General features: G+C 45.0%; 1 protein-coding gene across 2 annotated transcripts in view; it reads left to right on the plus strand.

Annotated features, from left to right (window-relative positions):
- ARSG (arylsulfatase G) overlaps positions 1-26,596 on the plus strand; it is a 78,026-nt gene that overhangs the window by 19,980 nt on the left and 31,450 nt on the right. For both annotated transcript variants that reach the window (XM_033138901.1, XM_033138902.1), the window contains exons 6-8: positions 8,862-9,058; positions 10,009-10,089; positions 17,049-17,157. In XM_033138901.1, coding sequence (XP_032994792.1) covers positions 8,862-9,058; positions 10,009-10,089; positions 17,049-17,157 — 387 coding nt within the window. The remainder of the gene's footprint in view (positions 1-8,861; positions 9,059-10,008; positions 10,090-17,048; positions 17,158-26,596) is intronic.

Consider the following 26,596-nt stretch of genomic DNA (forward strand, 5'->3'; position numbering starts at 1 on the left):
CTTTTTAAGCAGACGGGTCGGGATTTCTTTCATTATTTCTATTACATTTCCATCAATTTGGAGCGGTTCCACTCTCCCCTTTAGCAAGAGTTTATCTCTCAGCAGCCTTGAATTGAGGAATATAAGGCAGTCTCCTGGGCCTTTTCTGGTCTTATTCTTATTTACTCTTATTCTAAATATCTTTTCTATATCCAGTCCCAACTCCTCCGCTGACACTTTCAGCCAGTCCGCCAAGGATTTCGTAATAATTTCTGAGATATCCTCATCTCGATTTTCTTTGATCCCCCTCAAACGGAGAATCATCTCCTTCTGCCTCATCTCTAGAACAGCAAGAGCATCAAAGGTGTCCTCTTGAATCCTCTTTAGTTCTTCTAATTCCATCTTGTCTTTTTCCTGATATCTTTTCATTTCTTTTTGTTCTTGCTGCGTCTTTTTAATACTCTCCTCTTGTTTCTGCAACTTTTCTTTTACCTCTTGTGTTGTTGTATCTAGTTCTGTCTGTTTTGCAGTCATTTGATTTACTTGACTTGACAATTCCATTATTAAACTTGAGTTTTTCTCAATTTTATTCCCCATTGTCTCCATCCTGTTCCCCATCGTCTCCATCTTTCCATCCAAAATCTTAATATTTCCATCCAGCGTTGTTATCTTATCGCCTATATTCTTTTCCATTCTCTCCATTGCCGCCATTAACTCTTTCAAATCCATATTGGTATCAGTTTCGATTATTGAGGTCCTACGTTGATGGTTTAAAGCTGCTGCGTGGCTGCTGGAGGTTGTAAATTTTTTGGATCCCATCAGAGTTTCCCTTCAAATTGTGTATTTGTAACTTTTTCCCTTGCTTTACTGTCCCTCACCACGTCTTTCTTTTTACTGGGAGTTCCCCTAGGGGTTATTATTTAGCAACAGTCCATTTCCCCCATACAACCTTTTAAAAATGTCTTTGTATTTCTCCTGTAGTTCTCAAGTCTTCCACTGGGTGACAGAAAACGCGTTCCCTCTTTTTCTCGCTATTTTCTGTAGTACTGCATGTGGCCACACGAGGTCGTGCTGTTTCTCTCTTATCTTTCTCTCTCTTAGCCTTCTCTCTTTCCTTTTTATGGTCTGCTTTCCAGCTCCTTCTTTGTTTTCCACTTCCGCCTTCTCTCCTCTCACCCACCGCTCCCAATGGCGGCCCTGACTCAGCACTTTACCACCGGCCCTTCTCACGAGCTGGTAGGGTTGATTTTACTTCTCTCTTTCTTTTTTCTTGGGAGAGAAAAGGTCGAGGTCTATCTGTGTGCACGTTCTTCCCGCCCGCTTCCCCTTTAGCGGTTTCTCCTCTTTATTATTTTGTTCGTGCTTTTCTAAGTACGCCTCTAATTTCGAAACGTTTTAGCACTCCTCGGGGGAATTAAAGCTACTTCCACCGCATTCAGCTTTTAATTTGACAGGTATTCTGCGTTGTGCCACAGCCCCCGCGATATTTCTGTCCGTTTCTGTCCGTAAAAAAAACTTAATTTCTTTTCTCCCTCCTCCTTTGCCACCCCCTGTACTCCAGGGAAGTGAGAGATAGTACTGTATTTTCTCCTGTTATTGGAGGAGTTTGTCCGATTACAGTTGAGTTTTTAATGGGGTAGTTCGGCGCTGCTTTGTCGAGAATTGGAGCGTTTGTGTTGAAGAGGGGTTTGCGCCCGTTTGCACGGAGGTCCTCCCTGAATTGGGTTTTTAATCACTTCAGAGTTTTCCCCATTGCATGGGAGACCCCATATCGTGCTGCCGTGGGCTTCAGCCCCCAGGATCCCCCCCTGGGGTCGGTTGACTCACGCTTCGTCGCCCGTTTTTTCGCCTCAAACAACACCAATCCGCCTCGAGACAGCAGGAGCGCGGATCTCCACCCGACTCCAAGCGCGCCGTTCCGGAAGATCAATGGTGCAGAGATTTAACTCACAACAACAGAACGTCATCCTAAAAAGGGGTCATTTTTCTTTCGTGGGTTTTAAATCCAGTCACCCCGCCACTAAACACACCCACAGCCACACCCGGTGCTTCCCCAAGTGCCTGACTACATGGGCGCCGCTTCTTTTTATCGGGTCCTATTGTTAATCATTTCCTCCTGCATCTTTTATGATAATCCAAATCTTTTACATCTCCATCATGTCCACAATTCACCATTAAACTACAAGTGCCATTCCAATCCTACTAACAGTTTTAACCGTTAACAATGGTTTTTAAGGTAAATTATAAACTCCCCCCGTTCCTTATTGAAATTCTGGTCTTCCTGATTTCTGATTCTTCCGGTCATTTTAGCCATTTCGGCATATTCCATCAACTTAATCTGCCATTCTTCTCTGGTAGGGACTTTATCTTCTTTCCATCTCTGGGTCAATAACATCCGCGCAGCCGTGCTCACATACATAAATATTCTTTCCCCTTCATTTTTCAGGTCATTGTGGTTGTAGAGAGGAACTTGCAGTTTGTTTGTTTGTTTATTGTTCTTTTTAAAATGGGGTGCCTTTAAATGAAAAACGAAGGAAGGGGTGATAGGCTGTTTATGAACGTTGACTGTTTAGGGGTAATATTAGGATTTCTTTTTAAGTTACGTGTTGGGGGAATATGGCAACAAAGCGAAGTCTGTGGATCTCTCATGGCTAGCTGGCTGGCAGCCTGTCTTCCCTCATTCATGAAATCAGGGAAATAATGTAGGAAGTGCTAGGAACAACCAAGTTTTGAATTCATGTATAGGAAATGGAAGGAAATTCAGGCTACAGGGTGTAAACGACTCTGCTTGGAAATGGCCAGTGTTTAGTTTTTTTGTTTTAAATTGTAATATGTGCCATGACTTGTAAATATTCATGGCATGCATTTGTCATATATGCGGTGGAAGACTTGATACGATGCAAGGTGGGAATGATGGTAAAGATCTATTTCATGCAGGGCACCGCGAGTCCGTTTGGGAACTGTGAGTTTGTTTGTTCTTAACGTCCAAGAGTTTAAACACGCACAAATACGCAAATGCACACGCACTTGCTGTAATCTTGTTCCTCTTCACCATTTGTCATCCCGCCCTTTTCCCTTCGGAGGGCCCTGAGGAAGAGCAGGCCTTGTTAGAGGAGACAAATATAGCTGTAAACAAGAAAACAGGACATGTTCTCTGGCAATTTAAAAATAACATAGCCTAGGTTATAATTGCCCAGGCTTCCCCCAATTTCTGCGTGGGAATGTTGAAGCCACCTGGAATTCAACATTTATTTATTTATTTATTTATTTCACAGAAAGACTCATTGTTGCTGGTATAATCTTAATATTTACAACCAGAGGAAGGTTTTGTTTTTGGAATAATAAATTTTCAGAGCAGTTTTTACAGTTATATCAAAAATTACTGATTTGGTTATACTATTAGAAATACATAGACAGATTATTATGAAATTATTGTGAGGTTTAATGAGTTAAATGTTTATATTTGGACAACATTTCTGCTGTACTTTATTGGAAGGAGAAAAATAATCATTTCCTTAATAACAATTAAAAAAATTATTTAACTAAAGCAATAACATTATAGCATATGTATCCATGTTTGTTAACTGATGTGGTTAAACTTAAAAAAAACCAACACCTTAGACTGAGTTTTAGCACACATGAAAAACTTAAATCCTTATTTCCTGATGAATAGCTTTTGGACTATAATGTAACTTAAATAGAAAACCATCTTTAGAAAGATTTTTCCTCCAAAAGCGTTTTATTTTTTTAAAAAAACTTACTTAAATTTAAAAAATCTGATTTAAAATTTAAAAATCTGATTTTATTATTTTTAAAAATAAATCATTGATTTTTATCCACCCTGTTTCCAGACAAGATTGACTTCATACCTCTTAACTTAGGGGGGGGAAGCCATACCACAAGACATAAGTTTGAACTCATCTGTTGTTTACTCCTACACAATAATTGCCAAAAACAAACAAACAAACCCACACTAAACACACTTCAATTACCGTATTTGGAAGAGCCCACTTAACACATTTGAAAAAGAGAGAGATTGGCACCTGCGAAGATGCATGTTTGGATTTAAAAATAATGGCTATACTTTAAATGGTATGAACAGGTTTGTTGAGAAGTAATGTGCGAAGAAGTTAGTTAGCAATGCAGTATTGGGGTCAAGGCCTTTTGAGAAGGAAATGGCAACGGAAGGCGGACAGCGCCCAAGTTCTGCTTCATCCAGTTGCAACAAGAGACAAAACAGTTGGCGGTGTCGAGAGAAGCTGTTGTCTGCATATCACTTCAGGGAAATAAAAAGCTAATGCAATTAGGAACTAGGTTGTGGGAGAGGAAATGACTGCTGTCAGCTTTTTTTTGAGCCAGTCACTCAGGGTGGAGCCTTGTGCTCTGCACATAGGCCTCAAATCTCCAAAGAGGCACTTAGCAACAGGGGAGAAAAAAGTAAACAGAAGAAACCTAGGACGTGTCAACAGAAAATTTGATTATCTGCTCATAATAGGAAAGATCAACACCGCTACCAAAGATTGGGGTTCTTCCCCCTCCCCCAATTCAACCTTTTGAGTAAATTCACTGGCTGCTTTGCATCCCATATCTTTAGCCTGCAAATGCAGAAGCCAACAATACATTCGTTCCGCTCTTCAGAAATTTGTACTGAAATGGTGGATGAGGCTGCTGTTTAAAGAAACTGTGGGTTTTGAGAATGGACAATTGGGTGAGAGATTGGAGTGGGAGTTTGGTCACATTGATGTGGTGCTTGGGAATCACTGAGTTCAAATGTTTCTTTGCTCATTTGACTGGCTTAGATTGAGGCATTTATACCTCCCTCCCTCCGCCATCTCCATTACCCAAATACAGGCCATTTTAAACCATTAAGACTTCCTCGCAGGGGTGTCGCCTGCACTAATAAGAGCATGGTTCTGAAAAGGAACCATATTTTTCTATCCTAAATTGATGCGTTGCAAAAATGGTTTGCAGCACAGAATGTGCAGGCCAGTTGTTTTCCTGGTTCACATCCAGGGGGACCTGCCTCGTGGGCTGCACTAATACGCCACAGAACCATTCTTAAGGTACTAAAGTGGAAGACAGCTTTGCTTATACAGTTCCAGTTACAGGTAGGTAGCCGTGTTGGCCTGCCATAGTCCAAACAAAATAATAATAAAAATTCCTTCCAGTAGCATGCACACGAAAGCTCATACCAAGAACAAATTTAGTTGGTCTCTAAGGTGCTACTGGAAGGAATATTTTATTATATTTTGTTTTGCTTGTACAGACAGCTCCAAAGGTCAGTACTTGAGGCAGGTACAGCGATTCCTCTAGAGGAGATTACGTTGCAGTTAAGTACCTTTTCTTAGGAGCCGAGAGCTGGTGCACTTAGATTTTTGCTCCTTTGGACGCATCTACTGCTCACTGAGTCTTGATTTGGACTTTTTGAACCCTCTCTTTGAACCCATTCCACCTTATCCTTATCACATAATTTCAACCGACTTGCATCTTTATTGATGTTTAAACTTGCTCTGATTAGCTGCCCTGGGCGTGTTTATGAGGCTGCTGAACTAAAGGGATCGAACATCTCCTGTGATTTATAAAACGTGCCTTAAAGCAGTGTTTTTCAACCTTTTTTGGGCAAAGGCACACTTGTTTCATGAAAAAAATCACGAGGCACACCACCATTAGAAAATGTTAAAAAAATTAACTCTGTGCCTATATTGACTATATATAAAGTAATTCTCTTGAATAGGAATCAAATAAACAAAATTTTTCCCACGGCACACCAGGCAACATCTCACGGCACACTAGTGTGCCGCGGAACAGTGGTTGAAAAACACTGCCTTAAAGAATGGCTCCTGGACCAGAGGGAAAGGGAGAAGCCAAGGATATGTAACCCTCTTCAGATGTTCCGTAAGTGTGTTAACTCAACATCCATGATCTGGTCTTTGTTCTCATCACCCTCTGTTAAGTTGGAGGTCGACTTTCTGAAATGGGGAGCCTTCTGAGCTCCTGAAGAACAATGAAGGCGGTGGAGCTAGAACCTTTTCAGGGTTCTAGAACTTTTGTCAAGGTTCTAAAATGTGCAGGGAGCCACATGAGTTTGGAGGCTCCCTACTTCTGACGGTCACCTCCCAACTTGGCGAGGGCGATAAGTGTGACGTATTTTTTAGCATGCTTGCAGAACACCTGGAGAGGGCTTGTGTGTCATGCAACTCAAATTTTTGTTTGCTTGTTTAACCTGTGATACATATCTCACCTTTCTACCTAGAAATATACTCAAGGTAGCTACAGAAAGAAGTTGCTACCTGGCATGAGTAGGGCTGGGCACTATCTGGTTTTCAACATTGTGATATATCACCAGCTAAACATCACGATAGACTGATATATCACAATGTCTGAAATAAGCTATGTAGAGTCATCGGCTGGCTTCACTTTTCTTCCCACATTGTGATTTTTGCATAGCACACACACACACACACACATCATGATTTGCAATATATTGCCAGGTCAGAAGCTATGAAACCGATATGAACTTCAAATCGGTTTTGGACGATATATTGATATATCACCCAGTCCTAGGCATGAGCCTTGGTTGCATCTGTGAAACACAGGGAAACCTCTTTTGCCTGTAGTATCTATGACTGTTTAGTGCAGTTTGGTTTCTTTGCAGCATGAGGGGGAGGACGTGGGTCGGTCTGCAAACAATCACTTCCCCATGTTGCCCTTTCATCCACAAAGTAAGCATTTAAACCAAAGTCGCACAAAGTCAAGTCTTAATACGGCATGATTTGTCCTCTTATGGAATTACAGTACTATCCTTCTGCTCCAGGCTTACTCCTTGCACATTGATCTTTCCAGGCTAATTTCCTGGTTGTGGGGTGTGTCTTCTCTTTATCTCCCCCACTCCCAGGTCCATCAGTTTATTTCCAGTGGTGGAACACAGCAGACTCCAGTTCCTCGTGTAATTTCTCCTTAATCTCATTCCTCCTGTACTTCTTGCTAGGAATAACTACTATCCCTTCTTTCCTTGCTAAAGATATATGCCGTGCTGTGCTTGATAAAGGGGCGCTCAGCAACTGTTTCTGTGGGTGAAGCCACATTGTTATTCTCAGTCATGGAGCCATCTGCAACTGTCATTCCCAAACTGAGTACACTTGCCAGGGGTGGGTGGGAGAGAGAGAGAGAGAGAGAGAGAGAGAGAGAGAGAGAGAGAGAGAGAGAATTACCACAGTGTAATGCAAAATTACCTAATGGAACAAAGGATCTCATGAGGCTCTGGGAGTGCCTCCTTTCATTTAATCTCTGCAGCTAGGCAGTTCTTCTGTTCCTTGGCACTGGGAGTGATTGACTGCATCGTACGTGATGCCAAAACAACCTGTCCTTAAAGGAGGTCACCCATTGCATCCCTGCCCAAGTCCCTGCTCTGAGTGTGCCTACTTCCAGAGCTTTGTGGTGTGAGAGTGAATTGTGCATCCTGTTTTAATTCAAGGGGAGGGGGTGGTTAGTGGATAGGGTGCTTCAGTGGCCAGGCTTTTTGGCAACACCAACCTATGCCGGTTTAAGGGAGCCCCGGTCTCTGGATGAACCTCTTCCCAGGCACTTTGGAGGCACCCAATGCTTCTTTCACTGCATCCTGACACTGAGAGTATAAGTTTTCCAACCCATTGCCTGTGTCCACACGGCGCCATGCCTCTATTTCTTCTTCTTTTAATGAAAAGGATGCCTGCATCATTTGCCTGAGAGCACCATGTGTTGATGTCAGACCCATAGCTGTCAACCTTTCCCTTTTTTGCGGGAAATTCCCTTATTATAGCATTGGGAAATAGCAGGGAGGGTTGACAGCTATGGGACCTGTCCTTAAGGCATCTTCCTGTTAAATCTGATTTAGAAAAAAAATACCCCCCCCCCCAAAAAAAATCTCCATATGGGAAATATGAAGGAAGGAATACTTTTCATCTCCAGATTTGCAGCTGTATACTGAATGTACACCCAAGAATTTGCACTATGTATGTTGCAGTCGTCTTCATTATACAATGGTACCTTGGTTTAAGAACAGCTTAGTTTATGAACAACTAGGATTAAAAACGCTGCAAACCCTGAAGTAGGTGTTTTGGTTTGTGAACTTTGCCTTGGAAGCAGAACATGTTCCGCTTCCTGTTGAGTGTGCTCCATTTGTAAATTGAGTCCCTCGCTGCTATGGGAAAGCACGCCTTGGTTTAAGAATGGACTTCCGGAACGGATTAAGTTCGTAAACCCAAGGTATCACTGTACTGACATCACCTGAATCGATGTTTGTGTTGTTACTGAAGCTGCGTTGTTGCATGAATCTCTGGTGTTGTGTGATTCCTGAATCAAGGGATGCACTGCCCACTGCTCCCCTTCTGTTGCCTGACATCAGTGCAGGTGTGGCCTGAATCGGTGATTTTCAAACTCGTGGTTTGGGTTCCTCAGGAGTAAGCCTCGGTGAGAATATCGGTAGTGGCTGACAAGTTTTCCTGACCAGCACTTCCCTTGCAATGCACAGTTACAGAAAAGTATTGGTTACGTTCTGAACAGCACTCTTAGTTTACTTGGGGACAATGGTGAGGCTCAACAGGCCCAGCTAGCGTTCTGCATGAACGTGGCTTAGCTTCCTCTGCAGCAAGCAGTCTGGGGACATCTGTGGTGGACATGACGAGGTCCCCTGTTTGGTTTGAAAAACACAGACTTCAATAAGCAGAACCACTGCAATTTTGGAGAAAGAACCTCTTACAATTTCAGGCCAGCTGAGTGGAAAGATGTTATATTATGATGGCCGTAGTAATAGACTGCTGGGCAGCCATGCGGCCTCCATTCTGACCCAGTCACGCCTTCCTCCATTTAATTAACCAGTGTACATTTCTGTGTTTTCTCTCTAGCCGGATTGGATTCCCGTTCTTCCTATATATCGCCCTGGCTCATATGCATGTTCCTTTGACGTTGGCTGAGCCAACATGGGACCTGCCTGGACAAGATCCATACGGAGCAAACCTGAGGCAGATGGATGCCCTGGTGGGACGAATAAAAGACGAAGTTGACAGCACCGCAAAGGAAAACACACTCCTCTGGTTCACAGGTGAAGCGATACAACCCCAGTCACTGTAACAAAGGTGGCTGGTTTTAGGGGGGAATGTTATGAGGCTTTCTTTGGCTTCAGCTGCGCTAACACAAAGCAGCCTGAATAACTTAATAAATGGGGATGTACAACACTGTGCCTTGTTCCAGCAGAATGTTAAATGGCTTAGTTGTGGCGTGTTGGCCTTGGATTCAAATCCTCTCTCAGCCATTAAGCTCAGAGGAGACCTTGAGCTAGTTATTATCCCCAAGCCTTATTTACCTCACACAGTAGTCTTACGGAAAACTAGGGGGAGGGAGAGGGGGAGAATCTGACAAAAAAAGAAGAAAAGGAACATTTGGATAGGGCAGATTTCAGTAAGGATGCCAGGGCAGTTCTCGCAACCCAGGAAAAGAACTTCAGGCTAGGAGCTAGGTGGAGTCATTGATCTCAAAAAAATGCAGACTCGTACAAGCAGGCCAGCTTCTGTTTTGACTTAAATGTTTGTTTTGGGCTTCTTGGAAGTATATAAAGGCACACAGTGGATGGGGGGAGCACCGGCCCACAGTGGCACCCACCTGAGAGGTGCCAGAAATGCGCTCTGGCTGAAAGAAAGGACAGGGTACCAGCCCATTTAGAAGCAAACAAACAAGTCATTTGCCTGCAATTAAAGCCTCCCTTGAGCTCTAGCGTTTTCTGAATGTTTTTGTGACTCTTGCCTTTTTCTTTTCTTTTTTATTTTTTTGATTGGTATAAGCCATTATATTGGTAACAATATTAAAAGGAAGCTTTTTGTACTGTCCATAATCATTCTTTGGAAGTAGCTTTATTAACGTATTAAGGTTCATTTGAAGGGGTGGGATGGGGAACAGAAGCATGCTCTATTAACTTTCTTGCTAGCTCTCCCTTGTTTTGAATTGAAAAGGCTTCCCTGTTCTGTTTTTCAACAAGGGGTTTTCTTTCCCTCCTAGGAGATAACGGGCCTTGGGCTGAGAAGTGCGAGTATGCGGGCAGTGTCGGCCCCTACACGGGGAGATGGCAAACAAGAAGAGGTAACTGCTGGCACTCGTTTGTTTCTAAGGCTTGTTCGGCTCTTTTGCAGCACGTGTGCAGAAATCAGGCTGTATCCTCTGTTTCAGTCTGATAGCACTGACCTTTTCCTCCTTCACTGGCTGTAGCACCTTTGCCATAGAAGACTTAGATCAGGGTGCCCCAACATTTTTGGGTTGCAGCAGGTATGGAAGTTGAAGAAATTGTTACAGGCACCATAAAGTACCCATTTCACAGAATACAAACTAGTGCATGCCCTCTGACATTTATCTGATGAAAATAGGGACGTCCTACTCAATAATAATAATAATAATAATAATAATAATAATAATAATAATAAGTAGTAGTAGTAGTAGTGTTAGTAGTAATGTTGTTGTTGTTGTTGTTATTTATACCCCACCCATCTGACTGGGCTGCCCCAGCCACTCTGGGAGGCTTCCAACATATATGAAAACATAATAAAACATTAAACATTTATAAACTTCCCTTTACAGGACTGCCTTCAGATGTCTTCTGAAGGTTGTATAGTTATTTATCTCCTTGACTCTAGGGCCGCATAACTCTATACCCTCCCAACATTTCCCCAATGAAAATAGAGACATCCTCAGGAAAAGCAGGACATTCCGGGATCATATCGGAAACTGGGATGGCGTCTGTAAATTCAGGACTGTCTCTGGAAAATAGGGACACTTGGAGGGTCTGCTGGTGGTGCTCAAGTAGCAAAATGTACGCACCCAAAGCCAAACAACCAACTGGAACACCAGAAAGTCCCTGTTTGAGCTGTCTTGGACTTTCAGGTTTGCTCATACAGCATTGAACACAGTTTTTCAAGGGCATGCCAGTGGATTCATAGAAGAGGAAATTTTCTTGTATTCTCACTGTCGCTGCAGTTACTAGGGATAGTTCCCACTTGAGAGGAGTCCTTGGACTCGATAATAATTTCAGTGTTCCCAGTTTTAACCTTGATGTACTAGCCGAAGTTCAAATTTTGATGGACAGTGCCCTCTTAGTGGGGATCATCTTAAAAATAGCATCACATGTTTACAGAGAGATAAATACCCAAAGATGTTTATTATCAGTTTGTAAATCACTAGGAGAGATACCGACAGACTGTCTCTCATTCTCTGCAAAGCAGCACTGGAGTTGTGATCTGGATTATTTTGAAGTGGCCTGATTTTTCTCATGGGCTCAAAGTTTGTTAATGCATTGTGGAGCTTGGTTTCCTTCCTTTTCTCCTTTACCCTTATGATGCCATGTAGTAGGCAGATATTGGGACCCCGTTGTTATATGTAAGAAACGCTGATGAAAGCGATCTCCTGCCATCATTTTTTATTTCATCAGGAGAATAGGATCCAAGTCTTGCTTTGTCCTGAAATGACAGCCATGCAGTGCCATGGCCTTTTCCGCTAGGGAGGAGGTTTCGATGAGTCATTGCTGAATGAGGCACATGCAAGATACCTCTGTACTATGTCACCCATATTGTAAACATCTGGGAATTGGCATTAGGCATGTTCTTCTATTCAGGAAATTATGAGACCGGTTGGAAGAGGAGAGCACACACAAATTGGATTCCTACAAATTAGACTTCAGCGTCATGCTGAGTAGATCACTCCATCAGCATAAGCACTTCTGCTTGTTTACTGGAGTGATGCCCCCTCTCCTTTCCCCATGCACTGTTCTGGTGTTTCTCCTGCCCTTCCCAAAAAAGGCTAGAGAGGAACGCAGGGTGCACAGGGGTGGGGGAATGAGAGGAGGAGGAAAGTCTTGCCGTCCTAGCGGGTCTTTTTGTGCTGGCTCTCACAAGTGCAACAACTTGGTTGAACCTGGCCCTTCTTTATTTGTTTAAAAGCTTTTATGTGTTGCTTAATAGGCCAAAAATCTCTTTTGAGAAGTTGCTAACCTTTTTCCCAGTAGTAATGTACGGAAGTGAGAGCTGGACCATAAAGAAGGCTGATCGCCGAAGAATTGATGCTTTTGAATTATGGTGCTGGAGGAGACTCTTGAGAGTCCCATGGACTGCAAGAAGATCAAACCTATCCATTCTCAAAGAAATCAGCCCTGAGTGCTCACTAGAAGGACAGATCCTGAAGTTGAGGCTCCAGTACTTTGGCCACCTCATGAGAAGAGAAGACTCCCTAGAAAAGACCCTGATGTTGGGAAAGATGGAGGGCACAAGGAGAAGGGGACGACAAAGGATGAGATGGTTGGACAGTGTTCTCGAAGCTACTAACATGAGTTTGGCCAAACTGCGGGAGGCAGTGAAGGATAGGCGTGCCTGGCGTGCTCTGGTCCATGGGGTCACGAAGAGTCGGACACGACTGAACGACTGAACAACAACAACAACAACAAGTGATTTCCCTCCGACAGCAGCTTTGGGAAACTGGGATCATTTTACTGGGATCATTACAAGTGTGCTGTAAGCCCATCAAAAAATGTCCCAAAACAAACTAGCAGTCTGCAGAGCTGCCCGAGTCGGATCGGTGGAATTTATGCCCTCTGACAGAATACAGAGACTCCCAAGGTGTTCACTTTGGCGTAACTCTGCCTGTTTGTTCCATTTATCTGTATTTGGTTTCACTGAAATGTTAGTTTATTTTCTAAGAGGTGCCAAGTTCCCCATGAGGCTCCCTTTGTTTTTCATGCCTTTGAAAACATCTCTCTCATTGTAAAGATCACTCTGATCAGATCTGCACCCGAGTGTCTCTTTTGCGTTGGTGGGGTTATTTATGTTGAGGTAGGCAGGAGGCCACACCGTGAAGAGTGTGTGTGTGTGTGTGTGTGTGTGTAGTCATATTTCCCCAATAGCTCTTTGGGAGCAGCAGCAGCAGCTATTTCCACACATGTTTCCTGTCCGTTTCCAAATATAGAAAGGAATGGTCTGACATTTACAATAAAAAGCTGCCTCAGAACTCACAGTCCCAGGGCTTTGCTGTCTTCATTTGAAATCCCTTCCCTACTTCTAAAATTTCCTCTCTGGCCATACGACTTAACTTCTCATTTATTTCCTGAAATTAGTTAACCAGTTCGCATCTCTAAGAGCCATATTTCAGCCCGGCATCTCACAATATCACAAGGGTAAAGAACCTGTGGTCCTCTGCGTGTTATTGGATCCCAGTTCCCATATCATGCTGTCTAGTGGCCAAGGAATGATGGGAGTTGTAGTCCGGCAAAATTAGTTATTCCTTGTTTATACAGTATAAAATAAATCACGTCTTCAAATTGGGCGTAACTGTTAGCAAACGTCCCGCGGGGGCAAGTTGTGAGACTGACCCCCAGGTAGGGACAAAGCCTGCGTGCCCTCCTGGCTACTCGAGTCCAGAGGCACATTGATATGCAATTGTTCCCCAGCATGAAGAACAACACACACAAGCCATTAAGGCTAAACTACTTTATTGTAGATAAGATGCAGAATATGTCTCTGCATGCGCAGCTCATTAAGTCAGAGCTGTGCATTAGCGTGTCCGGCATCTCTAAGCCAGAAACGATAGTAAAAGGTACAAAACAACACATGTGTGGGAAAGCTAATAGAACTGGTGGCTTTCTCACAGGATGAAAACAGACACATAGTCACGTGAGCCTCGCTGCTGCAGCTTTTGCAGCTCAGCTTGTAATATCATGACAGTAACATGTGCTGCCACAAGATGTGACGGCCAACAGCTCAGAGGGCTTTAAAGTACAGTCATACCTCGGGTTACGGCCACTTTGCGTTGCGCGATTTTGGGTTGCGCATCATGCCGAACCCAGAAGTAACGGAACGGGTTACTTCCAGGTTTTGGCGCTCACGCATGCGCAGAAACACCGAACTGCATCGCGCGCGCAGACGCAGCAGCACGGGTTGCGAACGCACCTCCCGCACGGATCGCATTCGCAACCCGAGCGTCCACTGTAGATTAAATAAATTCACGGCGGATTATGCTATTAATGGTTGTTAGTCATAATGGCTAGATGGAAGCTCCAGATTCAAAGGAAGCATACTACTGAAAGCCTGGTGTTGAAAGTCTGGAACCAACAACAGGAGAGGGCTGTAGTCTTCCTGTCCTGCTTCCCAGTACCATGGGAAGGACTATGGCTGAGGACTATGCCCAAGGTCCCAGGTTCAATCCCCAGCACCTCCAGGTAAGATTGGGAAAAGCTGAAATTCTGGAGAGCGAAGGAAAGCTGTTTTGGGCTGCAAATCCCATCAGCCCCAGCCAGTGTGGCAAATGGCCAGGGATGGTGGGAGTTATAATCACCTGCCTTACCTCCGAAGCAGGGGAGAAAGTGTCTGAGGACAGCTATGGTGATTAGGTACGGGCGAAGATGGTCAGCTAGTACTCTGGTGCCAAAGTGGTGGACCAGCCACTTTGAATTGATCTTGGAAACAGATTAGGAGCCAGTGTTTTCAACACCAGCAATATAAATATAATCCCGAGGCCTGGTCTTCTGCACCTGCATTTTGAACTAACGGCAGACTTCAAAGGAAGCAGCATGTACAGCATGTTGCAGTGGTGTAATCTGAAGGCTGCCAGAATATGAGACACAGCCAGGTGATCTCTATCCATAAGTGGCCACAGCAGGTGCACTAAGCTCTGCTTCAAACCACCAGGGCTCCTTCTCTAGCCTGTGAACCTCACCCTTCAGAAGTAGTGCAGCCCTGTCTGGAATTGGTTGAAAACCACCCCTCTAAAACGGCAAACTCACCAAAAGCAGGACTGAACTTGAGCTTTGGGGGGAGTCTTAACAATGTTTGCATGAGCTATAAAGGTAAAGGGACCCCTGACCTTTAGGTCCAGTCGCGTCCGACTCTGGGGTTGCGGCGCTCATCTCGCATTACTGGCCAAGGGAGCCGGCATACAGCTTCCAGGTCATGTGGTCAGCATGACAAAGCCGCTTCCGGCAAACCAGAGCAGCACACGGAAACACCGTTTACCTTCCCGCCGGAGCGGTACCTGTTTATCTACTTGCACTTTGATGTGCTTTCGAACTGCTAGGTGGGCAGGAGCTGGGACCGAGCAACGGGAGCTCACCCCGTCACGGGGATTTGAACCGCCGACCTTCTGATCAGCAAACCCTAGGCTCTGTGGTTTAACCCACAGCGCCACCCGCGTCCCTGCATGAGCTATAGACAAGCCCTAAAGTCCTCCAGAGAGCATCTCAATATGTTCCCTGGCAAAAAGTTATGCATGCAATAAATCAAGTGACGTCCCATGCCTTGGTAATTTTCCATTTTTGGCCTTTCCAGGGGGTGTATTTGAGTTTGTCCAACCCCACCCCCTCTTCCTTACATTCTGTTTTCCCTCCTCTGTCAGATTTCCCCCAGAAGCCTTGGCCTTTGTAATTTAATGCAACAGGATGCTTGCATAACATTTGATTATCGAAATAAATGCCACAAGCCTGTGTTATTTTGCATGGATGTGCACTTCAGAACAGTTGGTCCAGGAAAAGCCCCTTATTAGGGCTGGTGCAATTTGTACCCTTTGTGTTTACGGACATTGTGCTTTGGAGAAGGGAGGTGAATGAGCTTGTCAACAAGCACGCATCATTTTTGATTTTGGAAGGGTAGGGGGAGGAAGTCACTTGAATTGAGTTTGTTTCATTTAGCCTGCTTGCAAAGCAGAGCCTTTCTTTCTTTTTCTTTTTAATTAGCCAATGCAGCCGCAACAGAAAGCAGCAAACATCTCATTTCTCTGTCTTCAGCTTGAATGTGAGGAGTGTTGCCGGGGTTTTAGGCAGCCGTATCCAAACCTAGGCCGGGAAGGTGTAGTTTTCCAGCTTGTACATAGAGGCTGGGTGTTGCCAGTGTTTCCCAAATTTGAGTCTCCTGCTGTTTCTGGACTACAGTTCCCATGATCCCTGACCACTGGTCCTGCTAGCCAGGGATGATGGGAGTTGTAGTCCAACAACTGCCGGAGACCCAAATTTGGAAAACACTATGTTAGACAGTGGGGCCAGGAGAAAAATTGAGTTCAAAGTGCTCTAATCCTGTTTGACCTGCTCCCTCCCTTCCCCAGAGCTTATCAGTTGTGTGAGGTGGAGATCAGGGCCTCAACCATGATTGCATTTGGGGCAGCTCTACCTACTTCCACCATTCATTTCCCCCCCCCCCCAAACGTATTTTTTTTATTAAAGATTTCTTGGTTTACAGAAGTATGTGCAATGTTTTTTTTTCAAGTTACATTTTCTACAGATCAGTTTCATTTGTTGAGACATTAGTGTTAAATTAGAAAGAAAAATGCCACAAACCCAGAAATGAGTGTTCCGGTTTGCAAACTATTTTTGGAAGCTGAACATCCAACAGGGCTTCTGCGGCTTCCTGCAGCCAATCAGAAGCTGCGCTTTGGGTTCCAAACATTTTGGAAGTCAGAACGGACTTACGGAACAGATTTCGTTCGACTTCCAAGGTACGACTGTACTGGGCTTTTATGTAGATGATTTGACATCACACTTTGTCTCCATGCCAAGTCTTTGCCTCGTGCGCATTCACAGCTAGTCCTGAAGGAAGAAGGTTACTGTGGCTGCGAGACCATGATGACTTAACCCAAATTCGGCCAATCCAGCTGGGATGGAGCTCAAGCTTAGCATGCTATGTGCAACTCCAGTACTTTGTAAACATTTATAATCTTCAGGAGTGTCTCCTCCATCCCCACCCTGTGCATGTTAAAAAAGCTAAAAATATACCAGATGAAACCTTGAATAGGCCTTGCATTCTGCTGTTGCCAGTGCTGAATAAACTGAAGCAGCGTAGAGGAAGGAATTGATGAGATCATTAGGATTGCTGTGTCATTTATGTTATGCACTGTTTTGGGCTAGCACAATTTCATATCCCCGTTAATGGATTGCTTGTCTTGTTTTTTTTAAAAAGGAGAGAACTTGTCCCCCTGTCTCTTAACTATTTAGCTTTTGTTTTGCAATCTTGGCTCTTTGGGAACTCTCCTGGCAGGCCGGCCTCTGCAAATACATTTTCTCTGTTTAAATTTTGCAGATGGGAGCTCAGCAAAGCAAACGACCTGGGAAGGGGGTCACCGTGTTCCCACGCTTGCCTACTGGGCAGGGAAGATCCCGGCAAATGCCACGAGCCCTGTGATGTTGAGGTAAGAGAACGTAACAGTGCCTGCTGTTCTTCTGGGACCCTTTTTTTTTAAGATCCGCCTGGAGAGGGGCGTTGATGGCCAAACCCCAAACTGGTGCAGGCTTCATGTGGGGAACAGCTGAACTGCTCTGGCACGAACCGGAACTGCTGAGAACATACATTCCTGGGAACTGGAGGAACCTGCTACTTCCAGAGGGATAAACAGAACAACAAAAATGGAGGTGTTGTCCTGAGTTAACCAGTAATAAACTCTGTTAAGCGCCCGCAGATTTATGCAACCCTCTGCACCCTTTAGCCCCTTTCTCAGACCTGTGTGGCAGTGTCAGAAAATAAGGATTAAGAAGAAGGCTTTTGGGGGGGGGAGACACAAAAAACCCCATGTGGCTGTTTAGGTTGAAGGGGTTCAGAGATGCTGGCCACTGAGTCAACAGCTGAGTTCTTCCAAGGGGTTTGTTTTCCTCCTGGAGAACGCTGGGTTTGAAAGTGGCCAAAAGTTAACTTTTGAGATGTTTACTCAGATAAAGATTTCGAAATCCCTGTCTCATGAAAACAGCAGTAGAAATTATTCCCCACTAATAACCTTACGTAACTTCACTTCCTTCTGACCTCATTGCTTCCAACTCTCTAGTACTTCATGCTTCTGATCAACTTGACTGGTTCGTGAAAGTTTGTGCCGTAATAAATGTGTTTGTCCCTAAGGCAGCCTTTCTCAAACTTGGGTCCTCAGATGCTTGTTGTTGTTGTTGTTCAGTCATGGGACTCTCAAGAGTCTCCTCCAGCACAATAATTCAAAAGCATCAATTCTTCGGCGATCAGCCTTCTTTATGGTCCAGCTCTCACTTCCGTACATTACTACTGGGAAAACCATAGCTTTAACTATACGGACCTTTGTCGGCAAGGTGATGTCTTTGCTTTTTAAGATGCTGTCTAGGTTTGTCATTGCTTTTCTCCCAAGAAGCAGGCGTCTTCTAATTTCGTGACTGCTGTCACCATCTGCAGTGATCATGGAACCCAAGAAAGTGAAATCCCTCACTGCCTCCATTTCTTCCCCTTCTATTTGCCAGGAGGTGATGGGACCAGTGGCCATGATCTTAGAACTACAACTCCTTTCATCCTTTTCCACTGGCCATGCTGGCTAGGAATGATGGGAATTGTAGTCCAACAACATCTTAGGGACTCAAGGCAGAGAAAGGCTGCTCTAAAGCGATGCAATGCTTTTTGTTGTAATTGGTAGTTGCATTGGTATCATGAATCAGAAACAACTACTGCACACAGACAAAAACATAGAGAGAGCGCCCACATTAATCCAGATGGCCTGCTGGGGACACTACTTTGAAGGAGTCAAGGGTGCATTCCCACCACCCTTCTGAGTAATACCCCTCCCCACTCCCTCACTGTATTTAAGGATCTGGTGACTTCTGTTTCAGTGTATCTGAAGAAGTGTGCATGCACACGAAAGCTCATACCAAGAACAAACTCAGTTGGTCTCTAAGGTGCTACTGGAAAGAATTTTTTATTTTGCTTCTGTATTGTTACCCTGCATGGTATTTCCATGGATGAGCTTTCTGTTGTCTTGGCCAAAACGTGTTAACAAGCTGTGAGTGGGAAGCTGACGGTTCAAATCTCACCTCTGTCATTAACTTTTGGCAAACTGCAGCCTCTCATCCTCAGTTTCCCCCATACATAAGATAGGATTCTTAATATGGGGTCTGAGATAGTCCTGGAAGATAGTACCCGGACCATGAGATCACCTTCTGAGGCCCTTCTTTGTGTGCCCCACTCCCTCCATGAGAGGTGCGGAGGGTGGCAACACGAGAACGGGCCTTCTCTTCAGTGGCTCCCCTTCTCTGGAATGCTCTCCTCAGAGAGTTTTGCCTGGCGCCTTCATTATACATCTTTAGGCACCAGGCAAAAAACGTTCCTCTTTATCCAGGCCTTTGACTGATTAACATCTAACATCAACAACACTTTCTTATTTATACCCCGCCCATCTGGCTGGGTTTCCCCAGCCACTCTGGGCGGCTTCCAACAAAAAATTAAAAATACATTAAATAATCCAAATGTGGCGTTTGCCCTTCCTAGGGAATACATATATGAGCAGGAGTAAGTAAGGGGTTAAGTGGCTGACCCTAGGCAGACCAATAAACAGAGGGAGGAGGAGCTAGGGGCAGCTGAACAGAGTCAGTTAGAGTGTGGGTTAAGAGCAGTTGATCGAAGGAGTTGGTTGGTGGGTGGTTGTTGATTGTGAGGGTTGGTGGTGAGGTAGAGTGGTGAGCGTAGGATTAGGACAGGGTTGTAACCAATATTTTAAGTTGTTGAAGTTTTTAAATAAACACTTATTATTTTGTTTAAAATCACACCCTGACTGTGACAGTGATTACCAGGGAGGGGATCCTGGTTGGTGGCAGCGAAGTGCGTGGTGGCACAGGGATCAATAGTCCGTTAAACGACCGGGGACCCTGTGTGATCGCCACACCAATGTCTTAAAAATGTGTTGGGAGGTGGTGATTGGGTTGCTTTTGTTTTTGTTTTTATTTTGTATTTTGTGTTTTTATATTGTGATGTTATTTTGAGACCTGCAGCTATAGGGTGGTATATAAATTTCAACAACAATAATAATAACGACAATAGCAACAACAATAATGTTGTTGTTGAAATTTATATACCACTCTATACTTGCAGGTCTCAAGATAAAATATAAAATACACAAAATGCATTATTATTATTATTATTATTATTATTATTATTATTATTATTTACACAATCACTGAGTGTGTTTGTTTGCCTGGCTGTGTGAGTGTAAAACTATCTCACTGTACAGAGGTAGAAATGCTGTCTATTGCTCCTACTCCTTTTTCCTCTGACCCACAGCCTGGCATGTGGTCCTCAGCACTGAAAACCTTCATTACTGGATCTTAAGTATAGATGCGGAGAGTTGTTTTCCTAAAGTGGTATAGAGCTTTGTTTTCATAGGCAAACATCTAAGCAGCCACAAGTGGTGACAGGAGCTGTGGGATCGGTCTTGCTTCCTGCTGTTGGTGGCGATGCTTTGCAAAGTGCCTTCAGGAGAGAGGAGAAGGAGATGGGGCAAAGAGGGGCATTGCGCTTGGCAGCAAAGGAGGGGAGGGTGCAGGTTTGGGTGGCCACTTTTGTTTGGGCAAAATACGGGACAGGTCATTCAAAATAAAGGACAAAACAGGGGGGGGGAATTTGTGGGCATAAAATTTACTTTTACCTAGTGCAGAAATGAGTGAATCTATCGGTCACTGCAAACCATCCAAGGACAATATGGAAACGAAATCTTTCCCACCTGCTGAATTGCTGCCTGCCAGAAAGATGAGAGATGTAGAAACCCAGCCAAAAAAAGAACGAGGGTGAGAGATAATGACAAATTCTTAGCTTTGAAGGGGCTGAGGCTGCTGCTCCAGGGAACGTTTCGCTCGTCCCTCTTAGAGCCGCCGGCAAGAGCTCGGCCCAATCCAGAAGAGCCTGCTGCAGGCTGCTGAGCTCTATTGGCTAGCCTGGAGCATCAATCAGCCAGCTTTGGAGGGCAGGCTTAACATCCGAGGTATGTAGCAAGCTGGGCTGCATGAGACAAGCAAGTTGGGGTGAGTGCACAAAGGAGGAAAGTTTTAATGCCCATTTTATTTTTCCCATGACTTTGAACATGGGACAAAAGGCGTCCCAGACGGGACAGGAGACACTGCTTTTCAAAATGAGCTGATCCTGTTTTTTAAATGGATGGGTAGCAACCCTAGCGCAGTTGCATCTTGTGAGGTGTTTGAAAGGGATTGTGGCCACTATCCCTTCCCCTAAATAGCCCCTGGTGGTTGCTCTCCTCCAAGTCACCATCAGCCCGGAGTGCATAGGTCTGCATCTCCCATGAGGAGGCGAAAGCAACCCATGGAGCAATCAAGGCTGTCCCTGTCTATGCTTGGGAACCAGGTGCTTCCAAGGCCCAGATAGCAACAATGTGAGATGCTCCCTGGGACGTCATCTCCTTGGCACCACTCCTGGGAAACATGATCTCAGGAAGCGATGTCGCAGCTAACACTTGCCTGAGAACCAAAAGATAAAGCACAGCCTGAAGTAGGTGTGAGTTTGGGTGTTTAAAAACCGTTCTGCTTGTGTCACAGGTTCCAGCAGGTGACAGTCAGGGGTTGCCTTGCCCCAACGTTGGCCTCTCCAACAGCACCAGTGATTTCTTTTTTTGGGGGGGGGGAATCAGTCATGCAAGGGCAAAAAGAGGTGAATTGTGCCATGTTTAATCTCACCCACAAATTCAGTAGAAGGGTTATGGCCAGCTGCCCCCCCCCACTGCCCAGACAGGTGGAAAGAGTCTAGCAAGGCAAGGACCAAGGCAAATTCGGCCGTCAGGACAGTGTGTACAGTGGAACCTTGGTTCTTGGACTTAATCCATTCCGGGAGTTGGCTCGACTCCCAAAACTGTTCGAAAACCAAGGCGCAGCTTCCGACTGGCTGCAGGAGCTTCCTGCACTCAAGCAGAAGGTGCGTCGGATGTTCGGCTTCCAAAAAACGTTCGCAAACCGGAACACTTACTTCCGGGTTTGCAGCATTCGGGAGCCAGTTTGTTTGACATCTAAGCTGTTTGGGAACCAAGGTACCACTGTATTAAAAATGCAGTTCTACCCTATTTCAGCAGAACCACAATCTTTTAGCAGTATGTACCCATATCCTTTAGAAATTCTTCCATTGTTGTTTTAAATGCAGATCAGGAGTTTAGACTGAGGTGATGCATCTCAGATGCTTCAGAATTTTTACTCTTGGATTTGGAATACGGATCCTCCAAGTGTCCCTGTTTTCCAGGACAGTCCTGGATTTACAGAAGGTTTCTGATTTGTTCCCACTTTTCCTTAGGATTTCCCTATTTTCATTGGAGAAATGTTGGCACCCACACCCTGCCAAGGAGAAACCTTGTCTAAAACCTTTAGACAACATCTGAAGGCACCACTGTATGGGGAAGCTTTTTAAATGTTGAATGTTTTATTATGGTTTTTATATATGTTGGAAGCCACGCAGAGTGGCCGGGGCGACCCAGTCAGATGGGCACGATAAAAATAACAGCAAATAACAACACGTAACATAACAACATAACATAACATGATGTCCCTAGTTTCATCAGAGAAATGTTGGAGCGTGTGGGAATGTAGTTTTGGGAGCAATTCTAAGCATCTGGTGTAGTGTGCTCCCTCTTGCTGTTCCCTAGAAATGACTGGGTATGCCCTCCTGCGTGTTTCTCGATAGCACACTGCAGAATGCTCTGAAAGCGAAATGAAAGAGAAACCCCAGGATCTTTTGCTTTGGGATTGTAATCTGGCTTTGACCTGCTGGTAGAAACACGCTCACATCAATTCGTGTTATTTATGCTCTTTCCTTGGCTTATCTCACGGGCTCAGGACAGAATCCTCAAAACAACTCTGTGAACTGAGACCATTATTTGCCCAAGGCCAACTGGTGTGCATTTCCTGGCTGTGAAGGAATTTGAACCCAGGAGCCTAGGGAACCAATACGATTTCACCTCCTTCTGCTCTGAATATTAAGTCATCTGGGCAGGACCAAGCTGCCGCCGACCTCTTTATGTTGCATGCATCTTATCTACGGTACTTGTCTGCTCTCTGCCCCTGCCTGCATATCACCTTTGCTTACCATCCACTGTTTTCCTGGCTTAGACTTTTTGTGATGATGCCTCTGGCTATTGCCATTGGGAGCTGGCTTTTCCTATTTTAGGACCTGCTATCCCCGATCCCAGCTTTTTGGACCCCAAGTCCCCAAATAACACTGTAATAACAATACTTAGAGTAAATAAGAACCACTAGATCCTCCTTGTTGTTGATTTCAACAGTGGACATAAATCTCTTTGGGATTGCAAGGGTAAATCCACTGGAATAATAGCAGTGATAATTGGGGTTTATTAGTAGTTGTAAATGAGTTCCTTAGGTGTGATTTCCTTATTAACTGGCATTATGTAAGCCCCTTTGGCCACGGAAATGTCTTTCTGTGCACCACAAAAATTATTACTGATGCCATTAATTGCTGTGACATTTCAGTCTTCTGCAGGCTGTTTGCAAGGAGTTGGCCCTGAATGCTGTCACAATCTGACCGCTTGTGTGAAGCCTTGAGGCTAAGCGCTTTCATTCTCCGCTGCCTCCTTATGCTGAAGTTTAGAAAAGGTGCATCGGTGGTGCCAGCGTGTCACAGATACTGTATGGTATTCGTAAGCTATATATTTATTCAACAGAAAGATTGGCAGCTGTTGTTGCTTACTTAGCAGCAGTAGTAAATCTATTACAATCAGCCAGCCATAATGGCCAGGGCCGTCTTAAAGGGATCGGCTGCCCTGGTGCAACGATCCCTCGGCGCCCCCCGTGGGCCGCCTCTCCGCCCACCTCCCTCCCGCACTGGCCACCCCTCGGGAGGGGGGGGAGCGGGGGATGAGGGGCGTGGTGCTGCAAGCCGGCCGCCCTCCGGAGCCCCAGTTGGAGCGCTGGGAAGGGCACGCAAAGCCCCGTGCCACTCCAGCGCCACGCCCCTCATCCCCCGAGGGGCAGCCAGCGCGGGAGGGAGGTGGGCGAGCGGGGGATGAGGGGCGTGGCGCTGGAGCGGTGCAGGGCTTTGCGCGCCCTTCCCAGCGCTCCAGCTGGGGCTCCGAAGGGCAGCCGGCTTGCAGCTTGCCGGCCGCCCTTGGGGGCGGGCACGGATTGGGGAGGGGGCGCCTGGTATGCCGACGGGCTCGTGGGGGCGCCCCTGGGGGGCCTGGCGCCCTGGTGCACCGCGCCACCCAACCCCTATGATGAGACGGCCCTGATAATGACAGAATCGGAGCCTCAATGAAGCAGATGATAATGGGTGGCATGTTATGATCTAGTGATCATAACAGGTCTTTGATAGCTAGGAAGATAGCTATTGAGAGGTAGAGCCAAAAGGTAAAACGGCAACCAGGCTATTTGTGTGGCAAAAGCTCATGCCTAGTATTTCACTGGAACAAAGCATTCTTGAATATTTTGTGCATCAACAAGTATGCAGACAAGAGCGTGGTGCTCTGGGAATGGATTGTTCCGGTGAACTATCCAGTGGAATCTGGTGCCTTTCCCTAGAAATGAAATGCCTTCCTCTCTAAGCGTTTGGTGCAATTCTAGGATGCGTTTTAAGTCATACTGTGAAACTCGGAGATTGTCAAATTGGTGCTGCTGAAATCCTAGTACATACAGTGTGTTGGAAACTTGGGGCCAAGTTACACGTGATGTTTGCATCTAATGTGGGGGCAAGTCCTGTGGTATTTTCTTTCTGCTCAGAAATGTTTGTTTATATCTACTTTGTTTCTGAGAAATACTTGTTATTTGTGGATTTTGGAGCACTCCTGTAGTATGGGGGACTAATGGATGGACAACAAAAGTAGGTTTTCTGTGAGTGTTTGCAGTGGCGAAGAATCTTAAAACAAGTGGCACAGTAATAAAACTGCTAGCATGTGTGCAGAGCTAAGGAGGGTCTGGAATGGTTTCAAATGGGATGGGGGACCACGTTTTGAGATTCCTGCATTGCAGGGGGTTGTACTAGGTGACCCTTGGTTGGATGGCCAAACCTATACCCACCCAGTAGTTTGAAGTTCTCTTTGCCAAGTCTACATTTGAACGCACAGCATAGAATCATCAGTTTCATTTAGATACCTGTTTAGACTGCCTATATTAATTTATATGTATAAGTAGGATTGATGGAATAATCTTATTGCAGGTAATGGGTTTTGTTTGTTTTTGAATTAATTTTGCTTTATTGCTATTTTTATTAATTTATCTCCCCTTTTTCCTGTTAAAACTTAAAAAAACAAACAAACAGGCAGAGACTCACCTCCATGTCCTCTGTTGCGAGCCACCCGGAGTGGTTGGGGAAACGCAGCCAGATGGACAGGGTATTCATTATTATTATTATTATTATTATTATTATTATTATTATTATTATTATTTACATTAAACTTAGGTTAGCAGCAACTGCCTCCCTGCCACTAACCCCAATGGTTTTCCTGACCCATATTCCATGCAAGATGAATATTTCTTTACTGCACTGAGGTGATGCTAAATTTCAGTGCTCTTTGTAGCAGCTCTTGGTTACATATATGATTATTCCAGTGCAAAGATAGAGGACTTATGGGGGTGGTGGGTGGGAGAGATTCTATCTTTTGCTCCCATCGTCTCGGCTGACAGCATGTACCTCCCACACGAAGCTAATTGCCCTGGGGGAAAGGAGGAGAACCCAGCTGGCTGTATTGTGAAAAGTGTGGCATTGCTGGCTTGGGCTCCAGCATTTTCATGGAACAGTCGCTAAGCATCTGTTGGGAAAGACTTTATCTCAACTGTGCATATTTAACACTACGAGACCAATTGTTTCTTTCAATCGTGGGAAATTGGTACTTTTAAAGACCAGCAACAACTGCAGGGTTGGGTAGGGTGGGGAGGAAGGAGAGGTGAATCCTTTGGCTCTCTAGCGGCTAGCAAAATCATTGTGGCACGAACGTTTGTAGGCGGGAGCCTCCTTCAGTCTATGCATGAAGTGTACACCTGGATGACAGAAGAAGAAGAAGAAGAAGAAGAAGAAGAAGAAGAGGAAGAAGAAGAAGAAGAAGAAGAAGAAGAAGAAGAAGAAGAAGAAGAAGAAGAAGAAGAAGAATCATGGAGTTGGAAGAGAGCACAAGGGCCATCCAGTCCAACCCCCTGCCAGCAGGAAACACCATCAAAGCATTCCTGACAGATGGCTGTCAAGCCTCTGCTTAAAGACCTCCAAAGAAGGAGACTCCACTGCACTCCTTGGCAGCAAATTCCACTGTCGAACAGCTCTTACTGTCAGAAAGTTCTTCCTAATGTTTAGGTGAAATCTTCTTTCTTGTAGTTTGAATCCATTGCTCCGTGTCCACTTCTCTGGAGCAGCAGAAAACAACCTTTCTCCCTCCTCTATATGACATCCTTTTATATATTTGAACATGGCTATCATATCACCCCTTAACCTTCTCTTTTCCAGGCTAAACATACCCAGCTCCCTAAGGCGTTCCTCATAAGGCATCATTTCCAGGCCTTTCATCATTTTGGTTGCCCTCCTCTGGACACGTTCCAGCTTGTCAGTATCCTTCTTGAAGAAGAGGAGGAGGGAGGAAGAGGAGGAGTTTGGATTTGATATCCTGTTTTATCACTATCCGAAGGAGTCTCAAAGCGGCTAACATTCTCCTTTCCCTTCCTCCCCCACAACAAACACTCTGTGAGGTGAGTGGGGCTGAGAGACTTCAAAGAAGTGTGACTAGCCCAAGGTTACCCAGCAGCTGCATGTGGAGGAGTGGAGACGCGAACCCAGTCCCCCAGATTACGAGTCTACCGCTCTTAACCACTACACCACACTGGAAGGAAGGAAGGAAGGAAGGAAGGAAGGATATTGATAAA

This window comes from Lacerta agilis, chromosome 2, assembly GCF_009819535.1.
Source record: "Lacerta agilis isolate rLacAgi1 chromosome 2, rLacAgi1.pri, whole genome shotgun sequence".
NCBI classification, from domain to species: domain Eukaryota; kingdom Metazoa; phylum Chordata; class Lepidosauria; order Squamata; family Lacertidae; genus Lacerta; species Lacerta agilis.